Raw genomic sequence first — 14,274 nt, 5'->3', positions numbered from 1 at the left:
CGCCTGCCCACTATCTTATTTATTTGATTATATTCAGGTATGTGTGTGGGGTGCTATGTGGATAACAAGTGGTGGAGGGCCAGGGTGATTGCCGTGAGTGAAAAGAAGGACCTGCGTGTGATACTGGTGGATACTGGCCGTAAAAGCATTGTTCCCTGCTCCAGCATACGAATGCTTCCATTTAAATTCTTCCAGATTGATGAGTTGGTAAGTTTTCGGTTTAATATTTTTCACATATCATCTTTTGTGTTTTCTTCTCCACCCCAATATCCCCAATGAACCAGGGTCTTCCACTCTTCACAGTCCTGCACTGCATGAAGAGCCCTCTCACAATGTCGTTAGATTCATTATTTATAATACTTCAATCTTATGTATACAAACTTACATAGAATACTAGTGACCTATTTTTATGGAAAAGAGTTTGTGGTGAGTGTTGCACATGCTGTGACATCCGTGTTGAATGGGTTAATGACCCTCTACACCAGCGGTTAAATTCCACTTCGTTGCCAGTGTGGAGGGCTGTTAATTAGTTTTCAGTTAACCTCTTGAATGACAAGATAGCCAAAGCGGATGTCTGATGCTTTGTAATACGTGCCAGCGTATCCATACCTGATATGATAGTATCTCACCGTCGTTTCGTCTCGTGCAAACATATTTGTTTGTGCAGGAATTATGTTGTGTAATCTTGGATTCAGACCGATACCTGCCTGTGGATTTGGTAAGCTCAGTCCGTGAATACCGTGAGATGTTGCTAACTGTACATTATTTGAACTCGTGTGACCTGCGGGAGCAGTTTGCCAGTCAGTAATACAAAATTTGTCGCAATAGTAACATTGGATTCTCGCCGCTGTTAACCGCTGTTTTGCCGCTCCCGCGCCGCCTACCATAAGCATATTTTTCGCATTGCACTTATCAACGCAAGGAGAAACTAAGATTGAATTATAAAAAGTGCATACAATAGTGGATCGATCCAAGAAGAGTCTATAGAGGAATACGGTGAGTAAGCCTTAATCATGTTTTGGTGGAGGATTGGTCTGGTTACGCATTACAATCTTTACTCACTTACACGCAAACCCACATTTCTTTCTCCTTTCAAAAATCAATTGACTATTAACACTTAAAATAAATAAAACATTTTACTGATTAATAATCATTCATCCATTGAGGTGATTTTTCACGAAAACGGCGATATATAAATTAGCCAAATATTATTATTATTATTGGTCTATCAAATATATGTTTTTTAAAGTTCGCAGTCTACCTATAGCATATGTTTTGTGATGCTTAGTACAATATGTTTCTTATAATTCTATTACATATATTATACTGAGTATAGCTTCATTTAATTCAACCTTCTTATAATTAAACCGCTGATTCTATACATTTTGTTTTGTTTACATTCAGTTTCAACTTGTTGATTTTCAGCCACTCTGCCATATTTTGTAGGTTTTCATTTATTTTATTTATTGCGTCAACGTTGATCTATGTTTCTTCACATGAAACATAGATCAACGTATCGTCTGCGAATAATCTAATTTGGCAATGTTTTATGGTTTTAATTTTATCATTTATGTAAATTATGTATATAATTGGGCCTAATACTGACCCTTGCGGAACACCTAGGTTATTTTCTGTCAGTTCTGATACGGAGTTTTCAACATTTTTTGTCTGTTTTCTTTCCTGAAGATATTCTTTGAATAAGTTTATGGCTACGTCAGAAAGACCTATATCTTCTAATTTTTCCAATAGTTTTTTTTTTCCTTTCTATTGTTTCAAATGCTCTTTTGAAATCTAAGAAGGCTGCAATGGTGATTTTTTTTTTGTCTTTTTCTTTCTTCCTTGTATTGATCACTATGTTTATAGCCGCTTCGCATGAGTTATTGCTCCGGAATCCTGATTGCTCGTCACATAATGTGTTTTGTTTTTCCAAATATTCAACTAGTTGTCTTTTTATTACAATTTCTTGCACCTGTTCGTATTTTGGTAACATATTTATTGCTCTAAATTCTTCACATTTTCTGGTATGAACAACTTTCGGAATCGAGATAACAATAGATGTTTTCCATGAGTTTGGAAATTTACCACTTCTTAATGATTAATTTATTATATTCAGTAGATGAGGTCCTATCATTGGCATTGCATCTCTCAACGCTTTAATACTGATTCCATATGGACTCTCTTTTGATTTGGTGCTATTAAGAATTTGTAAAAGATACTTTTCATCAATCTCTTTAAACACAAGTTTTTCTCCGTTAAGCCGAATATTTCCTACGTGACTGTCTTCCTTCAGTGTGTTGGTATACTCTGATCTAACTCTATTATGCTATTTAAAAAATATTTGTTGCAGCAGTTCTGTACGCTACCCTGTATCTGTTGTGAAATTAAATTTCATATTTCATCCTTTTATCTTCGGTTTGTAGTAATCCTTTTATAGTTTTTCACAGCTAATTTTATTTTTAAAGTATTCGTTCTTATAAACTTTCAATGATTTTGAGTAATTATTTCTCATATTTTTTAATACTATCCAGTTCTGAGGGTTTCTCGAGATTTTTGCAATTTTGTGTAGTCTATCTCTTTCACGTTGTATTGATTGTAGTTCTATATTATACCATTTATTTGTTCCTCTTATTTCAGTAGTTTGGATGGGTATTATCTTGTCAATCACTTCTTTTAGGTTATTTATTAATGATTAGACTTTTCATTGTATTCCATTTGATGGAGTTCATCCATATCACTCAGAAGTTCAATTAACCTTTCACTGTTATATTTTTTATAATTTTTGTATTTTATTACTTTGCTTGTTTTCATCTTACTTCTTTTTAGGTAATCTGAAATATGGATAAGATTATAATCAGTTATTTTTGGTTCATCTAGAACTTTTACATTCAAATCTAGTCTATTGGATATGACAAGGTCAATTAACGTCCTGGATTTATCTGTTATTCTTATCTCACTTTAACAAGTTGTTTCATTCCTGAAGCTTGAATTATTTTTTTAAGATTTTTAGTATATGTATCATTCAAGTTTAAGAAATTTATACTCAAGTCACCTGGTGACTGGTCCAGTCAAAATATTATCTTCTTCTTGGAGGTTTTGGGTGCACCAGTTCTCTATATATGTACTCCTTTCGTATAACAAGAAGTTATCCAGATAGCTAGTACCCAACAGTTCTTTTCGTATTGTGTGTTAGAAATAACTTCATAAAATATGTCTTTTTTAATCATTATTATTGCTCCTTCTGTGTCTACTGTAGGAATCACATTGTATTGTCGTATACCCTTGAAAAGTAACTTCGCTGTCTTCAATATTGCATGTTATGTGAGTTTCACTTAACATTACAAGTGAAGGTTCATTTCTTTCAATCAGTATCTGTATTCCTTCATTATTCGAGATCAGACTCTGGATATTTAAATATACGATTCCTTCTAGTTGGTTGCTTTTTATAAAAAAATTACCTTGTTCTTCTCCATTTCCAATTTCTTCTTATACACTGGACATTCAAAGCTCCATGCCGAGTGATTAGAATTGAGGTTTATCTTTAACTTGCTCTTAGTAGTGATACAATTATTACACTTTTCTGTTCCTTTAATAACCTTGCATTCTTCACTTCTATGACCACCTGTACATTTGGGACATGCAAAGGAGTCTTTTTACATTAACTCCCTTTATGATTTAACCTGTAGCATTTATAACAGCGTTTAATATCAATATTTCTTTTTTTTATTAATAAAAAAAAACATAAATTACATTACACAATATAATACAGTTTTTAATTACATAAAATAATATAAGTATTTGATGTACCTCCATAAATAAGCAGGGCTTGTGTGTATGGGGGGTGTTGTTATTTTGGTTTATATTTGATATGATTCAGTTCAACTGTTCGGAATACTTTTTAAGGTGGCTTTTGAATTCGTTTATATTTGCAGTCATGTTTCTAATTTTTTCTGGTAATGAATTAAAAAATTTAACTCCGAGATATTCATGGTTAAACTGTCCTATTGTTTTTTTACATTTAGGAGTAGTAAGTATTGTATTAAGTATTACATATTTTTGCATCAAATACTCTGACCCTTTCCCATCCTATGTTTATATTTTGCATTTTTACTATTTTTCCATGTGTTTGTGCATCTACTTCCAAATATGTTGTGTATTCTTCTCCTGCTTTTGATTTCTTGTTTCTAATTGCAGTTACTTCCATTTTTTCTGGCTCTTCTAGAAATTCGTTTTGAATTTTTATGTTCTACTATTTCCTATTTCATCTATTTTATGTGTTACTCCAACAACTTTTATTGATGGGAATCTTTTATCCATTTTTTTCAGAATATTTGTGGTATACTTTTCACAGAACTTTGTTTTAACGTCTTCATGTGGTTTTCAATATGCTCACTTTTTATGCTAATCTTTTGCATTTTTTATTCTCATCACTCCTGTTTCAATTGGATTAATTTTTGTTGTATATCTTCTTCGGTTTTATCCGCTGTCTGCTATTCTTTTGGAGAAATAATAATTTTTTTCCACAAATTTTGATACTACTTATTGTTTCCCGTAATTTCCTGTAGTATTCTCTTTTCTCCAGGTATATTGGCAATTTTTGCTGTCATTTCGCTTATTATCCCCAAAATTATAATGGTTTTAAGGGGTAAATTAACTTATTTGTTCTTTGCTCAATTTAGTTGTAGTGTCATTGATACAATTTTGAGTTTTTAAGAACTGCATCTGTAATAATTAAATGCACTCTGTTTATTTAAGATAGCGAAAAGGTTATTATTTAAATAATTTGTCAACCTCTTCTTCTTAGAATGATGTATTATTTGAATATGTTTAAACACTATTATAACAACTTTTTACTTCAAATTAAAGATAACATTATTGTAATATATATATATACATATATACATATATACAATACCGATCGCGTTCATCTCGAATCTAAGTTTTAAATCAGGAATATTCCCCAATCATTTAAAACATTCAGTAGTTATATTGCTTCACAAAAATGGTGACAAATCGCATGTACATAATTACCGGCCAGTTTCTTTACTAAATTCGGTCTCGAAAATTATTGAAAAAATTGTAAAAAATCGCCTTAGTACATATCTGGAAGATAATAACATTCTTTCTAATAGACAATACGGCTTCCGACCAGGTTTAAGCACAGAAAACGCTATCACTAACCTGACAAAAATCATCTCTAATAATATCGATGGAGGAATTAAATGCACTGCACTATTCCTGGATCTAGCCAAAGCGTTCGATACTATATCACATAAAATTCTGTTGAAAAAACTACAGTGCGTTGGAATACAGGGTCAACTATTAAAGTGGATGGTTAGTTATTTAGAAAACAGAAGCCAAAGAGTGAACATTAATGATACTCTAAGCGATTCAGCAAATATTAAATTTGGTGTACCTCAGGGAAGTACTCTAGGGCCAATTTTGTTTAATATATATATTAATGAGCTATGTAACAGTTCCCTTGCCGACCACATTATTACCTTTGCAGATGATACGGTCTTGTTATTTGAAGGTAAAAACTGGAATGAAGTTCACAATAAAGCAGAAGCTGGTATAAACAGTGTTAAACAATGGCTTGATAATAATCTACTCACACTCAACACGGAGAAAACAAAATTCATCCGCTTCAGTGCAACTCAAGCGGGACAACCGAAAGAAACACAAAACATTATTATACACCACTGCAATAACCCAACTACTTGTAATTGTAACACCCTAGAATGCGTAGATAGTATAAAATATCTAGGAATTATGATAGACAAATTTCTGAGATGGGACCTACATATAGACTCAATTTCCACAAAAGTCAGAAAACTTACTCATCTTTTCCTGGGCATTAGAAATATTCTCTGCATAAAAGATCTGAAATGTTTATATTATGCTCTGTGTAACTCATTACTTGAATATGCATCTTTGGGATGGGGCGGATGTACCAAAACAATACTGGATCCCTTAGCAAAAGCACAGAAATCACTATTAAGGGTCATCCTAAAAAAACCATTTAGGTACCCCAGTGATGTATTATTCGAAGATATACGAGTTCTTGATGTAAGGCAACTATACATAAAAAAAATTATATTACACACTCAAAAACAACGTCACCACTACCCTTCCATTGATCATTATCACGACACTAGACATTCAAGGAGGAATCCAGTTGTTCCACCTACTACTATGACATCCTTTGCCCAAAGACAATTCTATTACCTTGGTCCAAAATTATTCAACCTCTTACCCGATTTATGGAAATCGAAAAGCATAAGCATTCTGCGTAAATTAGTTTATTATTGGCTTCTAGACTTAGGAAGAGTCGAAAGCGAACTTATGATGACCAAAAGATAAACAAAAATGTTCTGTACTCACATTTATTCATTGTTATTGGCAGTTAAATAAAAAAAATCCTACCATGCATCTGATTTATACAATGCGATTGATAATTTTTGTGATTGATAATGTTTATACAATATGTTTTCATGTACCTTGTTTATATTTTTCTTGATTATGTATATTATATTATATGTACCTTAATTATGTAAATTAATACACAGCACAGTAACAGCGATCAAATTAAGAAACCCACCTAATATTTTTCTTATATTGTAACTATAAATTGAATTAATCCAATATGTTATCATGTACCCTGATACAGTGTTCCTTAATTGCATATTATTACATGTACCTTGATAAAATTTATTAGGTGTTTTCATAAAAAAAACTAATATTCGGGTGTACAAATATGTCTGAAAAAGTTTTTATTTTGATTACTTTGATAAATATATATGTGTATAGACTATATTACTAGCGTAACTATTAATGTTAAGTATGGAAATATAATTCATAACAGCAGCGTGTACAAATGTTAACTAAACCAGGCAATTTGGCTGTCCTAAAACGGGAAAATTTCCTAGTTGGACAGCCAAAGCTTCCTTAATATGTGTGTAATTATTTGTATCTAATAAATCATAATAATAAAATAATCCTGTCCTGGTGCGACCGGTACACCAGGTAGCACTGATTTGTTGGGACTTGGAACACATGATCTGAGGATGGGGAGAAGGTTGGAGTTTAATCGACCGATATACAGGCCAATATTGGAATTTAGGATGTGCAGGAATACAGGATTTGATTTGAGCCTTATTTTAATTTCCATTTTTGAAGTGAAACTTCTTTACGCGCGTTATGCATTTTCGAGGACCGGAGTAAAACCGACTCATGACCGTCACGAAAAACCGTGATCATTTCGCTATAGGAGCCTAGCTAATATTATATACCTAGTTTAGGTCACTCTCCAAACTCAGCTTCGCGGTCTAGAGGCAGAGCGCCCGACTGTCGTCGTGAAGAACCGAGGTTCGATCCCCGCTTTAACTAATTTTTTTTTTCTTTTTGTGATTTTTTTAATACGAGGAAAAGTGATAAAATGCTCTGGTGCTGCGACTTTGTCAGGCATACATATAAGAAGATATCTACATGATTTGTAATAATGTAGTAAAAAATTACATAAATTTGTTAATTTTAACCGAGAGTCTCCCGAAATGTCTAAATCCATTTAGTGAGACTCTAGACCGGCAGGTGTTCACTCGAGTAATTGGCTAGAATTAACGGTCGGTACCTATATGATATTTTGGTCGAAATATAGCTTACAAATCGAGCCGGTAGAGTCGCTCGGTATTTTGATTAATTATTTTTATTTTGAATCATTAAACTTACTAATCTAGACCGATAACGCGACTAATTACCATCGCAGACGTGTGTGACAAGTTTTTTTAATAAAAAACACAGCCGTAAGTGAGTTTTTCAAAATTTAGAAATGTTTTTCAAATTCAGACTCCATACGAGTATGAGACTGTTAAAACACGATAGATCTCTTCCAAAACGGACAAATATATGGAAATATTTTGAAAAACGATAGATATGATTTCACACTGCCGATATATCTTCGATTCGACCCTATATAAAGCGTTAACGAGACGTTATGTGATATTATTCATTTGCCGTGTTTGAAAACGAAAATTTGCCCGGGACAAGTCAATTGAGGAGTACACGTTGTATACGCGGTTCTCGTCGCGCGAGATATCTCTCCTCGCGGTCTAGAGGCAGAGCGTTCGACACTCGTTATGCAGGACCCGGGTTCGAATCCCATATTTTTATAACTTTTTTTTATCACATGCTACTTATAAATATGTCAATATTAGGAATCTAGTTAAACGTTCATTTGTTAACAACACGCCTATAAATAAATTTATGCTTTTTAAAACTATAATGTACAGCATTCTGAATAATAATAATATGAAATGAAAAGAGAGAGAGAAGAATACTAAAAGTTTCACTTCCGTCGTGCGTAGGCTTGCCACACACTGTATTTTTTTTATGTCTTCATTCTTCTTGCTTCTTCTTACATTTCCTTGCCTCTTTTTGGTTCTTCCTGGTTGATCCTGTTTCTTCTTGGCTGGCCTTGGATCTTCAAACAAATTTTTGCATCTACTCGCCCCTTCTTCGATTGTCTCGCCCCTTCTTGGCTCTGCTAGTCTCGTCTTGGCTCCTCTTGACTCTTCTTGGTTCTTATTGACTCTTCTTGTCTCCTCGCCTTTTCTTGGCTCTTCCTGATTCTTATTGACTCTTCTTAATTGTTCCTTGCTCTTGTCTCTTTAGTTCTTCTTAACTCATTTGGCTCTAGAGTTTTCCTGCATCTTCTTGCGTTATCCTGCCCTCTATTTGTATTTCCCCCTCCCCCCCTACTGCTACATGCCTCTTTTCGTTTCGTCTCGGCTCTTGAATATTCTAATCAAATATTATGAGTGGATAAATCCGTGCACGATAAAGAACTCTCTTCTGAAATATGACACATATGCTGATTCCAAGTCTGAACAGAATGGGGTAAAAACCGACTGCAAATAAAAATATACAATTAAAATAAATCTTTAAGAAGTAAATAGACAAGATCCTTTCTCAAACCTTATTCCCTTTTTATTCCAAAACAGACATTAAACAAGACCAAATCTGTACATAACTCGTGTGCGTTAACACTTCGAATGCTATCAGAGTTCAGTGCTACACTACCTCTTCTTACCAACTGTACACGTGACCCCCCTTCAAAACTGAAATTATTCCATTGTACCACGTAGTGGTTATGTCAAGTGGCCCCATGGTTGAATTCCTCTGACATAATTATGTTATAAACAAACCATCAAGCAATAAACAAAGTGAAATATGAGTGATACTTATCTTATGGATGTCTTGGTGTGATGAAATCCTTTGTGTCCTATCGAATTCACTTGCAAACTACTTTAATATCACTTTTACCACTATTAGCACAATGCAAAAACAAATGTCTCAATCACACTGTAAAGCTTCCACTAAAACACGTCTTTTGACACATTTTCAAAGACTTTAGGCCACAGGAGCCATCGTTTTAAAAATAAATACTCCGAGCGAACAAAATACGTAATGTCAGAACTCGGTCGGTCTCAAAGTGTCGCACGATCAACTAAACCTTAATGTAAAAAAAACGCATTAATTCTTTTCGGCAACAAGAAAAATTTCAAAATTGATGATAACTGTCTCAAAATGAAAATGAGCACCAAATATTTGAGCTTGATTGTAGATTCCCAGCTATCGTGGGATCTCCACATAAATCATGCGAAGTAAAAAATTACCCCTGTAACTGGTGTACTATACAGGCTTAAAGGATTACTAACTATTCCTTTAGTAACTTCAGTGTACTATGCCATTCTACATTCACACCTATTGTATATCTGTTGTATCTGGGGCTTTTCCGCTTTATACACGCCGGGTTTGGAAGAACCGTTACTTCCTCAGGTCAATATATGCTAACTTAACATGACAAAACAATGGGTGAACATTATATTTTTCTAAGATTAGAAATGATGGGGGAGGCTAGGAGTGGGCGGAGGAGATGGAACGGTGTTCCCTTTCACCGTCTGTTCCATCGCCTCCCCCCACTCTTCACTAATTCCTAGTCACGCCTCCTCCCTTCAACACTTAGTAATGTTTTTTATTCACCCATCGTTTTGTAAAGTTGAGCTAGTATATATTGACCTGAGGAAAGAACGGTTCTTCCAAAACCGGTCAGTCTATATAAAAAAAAATTGTGGTTCAAACAAAATAACATTGTTTCGTTTATTTATAATGGATAACCTCAAGGTGTAATTAGTATAATTATATTATTCTTTGTCATTTTCAGGCCATCCCCTGCACATTGGGGGACATCAACCTCGCCGGTAAGAATTGTATGTCCAGATCGACTGAATTTATGAAAACTTTTTTAAAAAATGATCCCATCTGTGGAATACAAAATTGTATAAACACACTAGAACACACTGGCACCCGTATTAAATCTAGGCCATGGTTAAAGAGAGTTCTATTGTACCGAAACACTGAAGATGGGGGTGAAGTCTGTTTGAACCATGAGCTGGTCAAAAATCAGTTAGCAGTCAGGTAAATACATACCCACTACTAAGGATCTTGCAATGTAAAATTCTTAATTTATGTAACAAAAAAACATTATAATTCTAGATAAAAACAGGAATTAATTAACAATTTCTTCAAAATTTGCTGCTAAATATTTGTAACGGTTTTCTTTTTGTGTGGTTTTAATAAAAATTAATATTCCATAAATTGACTCAATTCATTATTTTGCAGTACCCTGGCACCAGGACAAAGACTGTACACGCAAGTGAAACCGCATGTTTCTAATATGTACAAGACTGATAAAGATGTAGAAGTGACTCTGCATGGATCTTCAAAGTTGGAGGTTCAAATCCTATCATCACTCACTCCCTCCAATATTTATGTTTCTATTAATTCTGATAAAGAAGATCTCTGCAATCTATTCAAAGAAATGCAAATTTTTTACGCTGATTCCAAGCCATTGGAAAGTATTGTTTGGCAGCAGGGTGACACATGTGCCGTCTTGCTAGTTAACAATATGTGGAGTCGGGCAATTGTGGAATCTGTGGACCAGAACTCCAAGACTATCAAAGTATTCCTTAAAGACAATGCAAGCTTGGTTGAGACCACTCAAGATCACTTGAGGGTGATGGAACAAAACTTTATGCGAGTACGAGATGGGGCCCTGATGTGCCACCTGAGTGGAATTCTACCCGCCTCGGGAGACAAATGGCCCATGTTAACTTGTGAAACTTTGCAAGACATCTGCAAGCAGCATGATAGATTCTATATAATTAAAGATGGTGAAATTCAAGGGGAAAGCTGGCCGATTGAACTGTGGGTTTATCACACCACTCCAGGAGGGGCACTCACTCCCACCATCAAGGAATGGAGAAAGGTCAACAGCATGATTCTGGAGGAAGGTCTGGCCATCAGGGGCAAAATATCCAAAGCCAAACCTTCTCCCTTAGAGACTCCCAGCACTTTAAGTGCCATACCTCAGCAGTTGGAAGTTTTAAGTCTAGATAGCACTTCTATAATACACCAGAACTGGCTCCCGGCTGAACCTTTCAAGTCCAAAGACTTTATGGCCATGGGCACACATGTGGATGATGACCTCAGCATACACCTGTATGATATGGAACAAAGTACTGCCACTATGGAGCTCTTGAGTAAAACCCTCACATCCCATTTCAAAAATTCCAAACCCAAAATGCATGACATGTTTTGGGTTCCTGGTCAAATATGTATCACAAAATTTTATGTAGATGAAAAATATTACCGGGCAAAAATTTTGTCCATTGCGGAAAACCAAAACAGAGCCGAGGTATTGTTTGTGGATTACGGAAACAAGCAAGATTGTCCCATCTCATCCCTCAAGAAGGATATACTTTGTCACCAAATTCCCATCCAGTCTCAGGTGTGCAAGCTATACAATGTTAAACCGGTCAAAGGCGATGCCTGGGAATCCAAAATTGGTGATTTTGTTCATCGACATGTTGTGGACAAAGAATGCCAAGTAACCATCATGGGGGAGGCAATAAACGGAGTAATACCTATAGTCGTGAAGCTCGGGCGATTGCATGACCTGGGCGAAATATTGGTGTCCATGAAATATGCAGTTCCACATGACATTCAATGAATGCTAGAAGACGTCACTGATCCGGAAGACATTGAAGTAGAAGCCCCTGAAGATCTACCCAAATTCCTACAATTTGGAGATGGAGTGAATTGGAATCAAATGACTGAACCACAAACGTCATCTAAACCTTAATAGATTTTATATAATAATAATAATAAGTGTTTTATTATCTTTTTTTTTGTGTAACAAATAGATATAATGATATCCTCACTGGGATCTTTATTATATGCTATCTGCATAACATCGGTGATACCGATGTGATCTTGCAATAAATTATTGTTTTGGAGTTGTGTAAATGAAAAAAATGGAACCAATTCATTATCAAATAGACTTTATGTATGCTATCTACTCAATATCGGTGATACAGATGTGATCTTGCAATTATTGTTTCGGAGATGTGTAAATGAAAGGATTGGAACCAATTCATTCAATTACATGAGTCAACTCATTCTCATTAGACTTTATGTATGCTATCTGCTCAATATCGGTGATACAGATGTGATCTTGCAATTATTGTTTAGGAGATTTGTAATTCATTCAATTACATGAATCAACTCATTCTTAATAGAAAGTATATAAATTTGCTGATCCGCATAACTTTACACGTACAAACTGACACACCTCAACCAAAGCTTCTAGGTGATCCAATACAATATTACAGTGATTTTGCAATTGTGCTGGAGATGTGTAATGGCCCTAGTACACATTCGGCCATTGCATTGGGCCAACCCGCCAACATGTGAATTAGCATAAGATTTACACATCTCCAACACAATTATTGCAAGATCGCATTTAATGAAAGTCCATCTGTTCTTTTATTTCTTACTTATTCTCATTCTTAAAACATATTATTGTATTCATTTATATCACCCCGATAGATATTCCATGTAACTAATATAATATCTAGAGTAATTATTGATATTTTCCTTTTAATATTATGTTTTTTTTTAATGTTCAAGAAGTGAAAGTAAAATAATTCTTCAAGACAAGAAGTCAAACTGAGCATTAAACTGTTAATTTTTTTTTTTAATTCCGATTTCAATTACATGTTGATACTTTCCTTTTAATTGCTATGTTGGTTTATTAATGTTCAAGAAGGGAAAATACAATCCCATTTTAAGACTAGAAGCCAAACTGAGCAAAACCCGTTTATGTTTTTTAAAATTCCTAAGAAACTAATTTTTCCCTGATTTATGCTGGAGAGCCCCGATACTAACCAGGGTGTACATTTCCCTTTGTGGATTTAATTATAGTTGCTATGCCATAATATTACATTTGTCTTTTAAGTTTCAATAAAAAAAAATTATAATCTTACTGGATTTTCTTTTTATCTGTGTCAGTGGTTCCAAACGTTTTTTGACTTGCAAATTAATCTTTTGGCACCCTGTTTTGCTAAAGTTCCCTTCTTATTGCCGTGATTCTCATAAGAAAAATAAATAAATATATATATATATACGCAGTTGCAGTTCGTAGTAGGCGACACATCACGCAATACCCATCATGGCTTGGCCTATTTCAGCATATCGCTCGCCATACAGTAGCAATGGGAATGTATGTAGAACGATACATTAAAATATAGCGTGGGTTAAAATCTTTGAGGAATACCTATTTGGGACGGTTTCATGATATTTCATCAAAATGAAAATTGAACACACTTCAAAAAGTGATATAGTCATTAAAATTTATGAAAAAAAAACTAGGTTTAATAGTTACATATTTAACCTAGTTTTGGTTTCATCACTTTTCATGACTTTATATCACTTTCTGTAGGCGTGTTGAATTATCATTTTGATGAGATCCGGTCACCCTCAATATATTATACTTCGTAACGTAACACATTGGGGTACATCGTTTATATATATGTAACTAGCTGTACCCTGCCACGGGTTGCTGCCTGTGCAGATAGAGAAACAATAGCGCGTGTTGCTTTTACGTCCAACAGATGGCTGTTTTTAAAAAAAGCATGATTTTTCAACAGATGGTGCAGTTTTTCAAAAAAAACCTTTTTTTCCTGTCACAGGTGACATCTTATAATATAGGAATATAAAAACAGACGCATATTCGAATGCAACGTTGTGTCAAAATTTCAAAGCAATTCGATGAAGAACTTTGGTAGATTTAAGATTTTGAACAAATGAACATTTTTATTTATATATATATATATATATAATTATAACATTATTACTTACGTTCATTGTAACAGTTTT

The 14,274-nt window shown here is 34.3% G+C and overlaps 1 protein-coding gene across 1 annotated transcript in view; it reads left to right on the top strand.

Annotated features, from left to right (window-relative positions):
• Positions 1 to 13,324, top strand: part of LOC149412314 (tudor domain-containing protein 1-like) — a 44,959-nt gene extending 31,635 nt beyond the window's left edge. Inside the window, exons 17-19 of the mRNA XM_089646047.1 lie at positions 38 to 207; positions 10,220 to 10,473; positions 10,678 to 13,324. Of these exons, the coding sequence (XP_089502173.1) occupies positions 38 to 207; positions 10,220 to 10,473; positions 10,678 to 12,067 (1,814 nt within the window). The 3' untranslated portion in view covers positions 12,068 to 13,324. The remainder of the gene's footprint in view (positions 1 to 37; positions 208 to 10,219; positions 10,474 to 10,677) is intronic.
• The last annotated feature ends 950 nt before the right edge of the window (positions 13,325 to 14,274 follow it).

Source organism: Hesperophylax consimilis, chromosome 23 (genome assembly GCF_061612785.1).
Source record: "Hesperophylax consimilis isolate HC1 chromosome 23, BYU_Hcon_1.0, whole genome shotgun sequence".
Lineage (NCBI taxonomy): Eukaryota > Metazoa > Arthropoda > Insecta > Trichoptera > Limnephilidae > Hesperophylax > Hesperophylax consimilis.
This window is presented reverse-complemented; position numbering and strand designations above follow the sequence as displayed.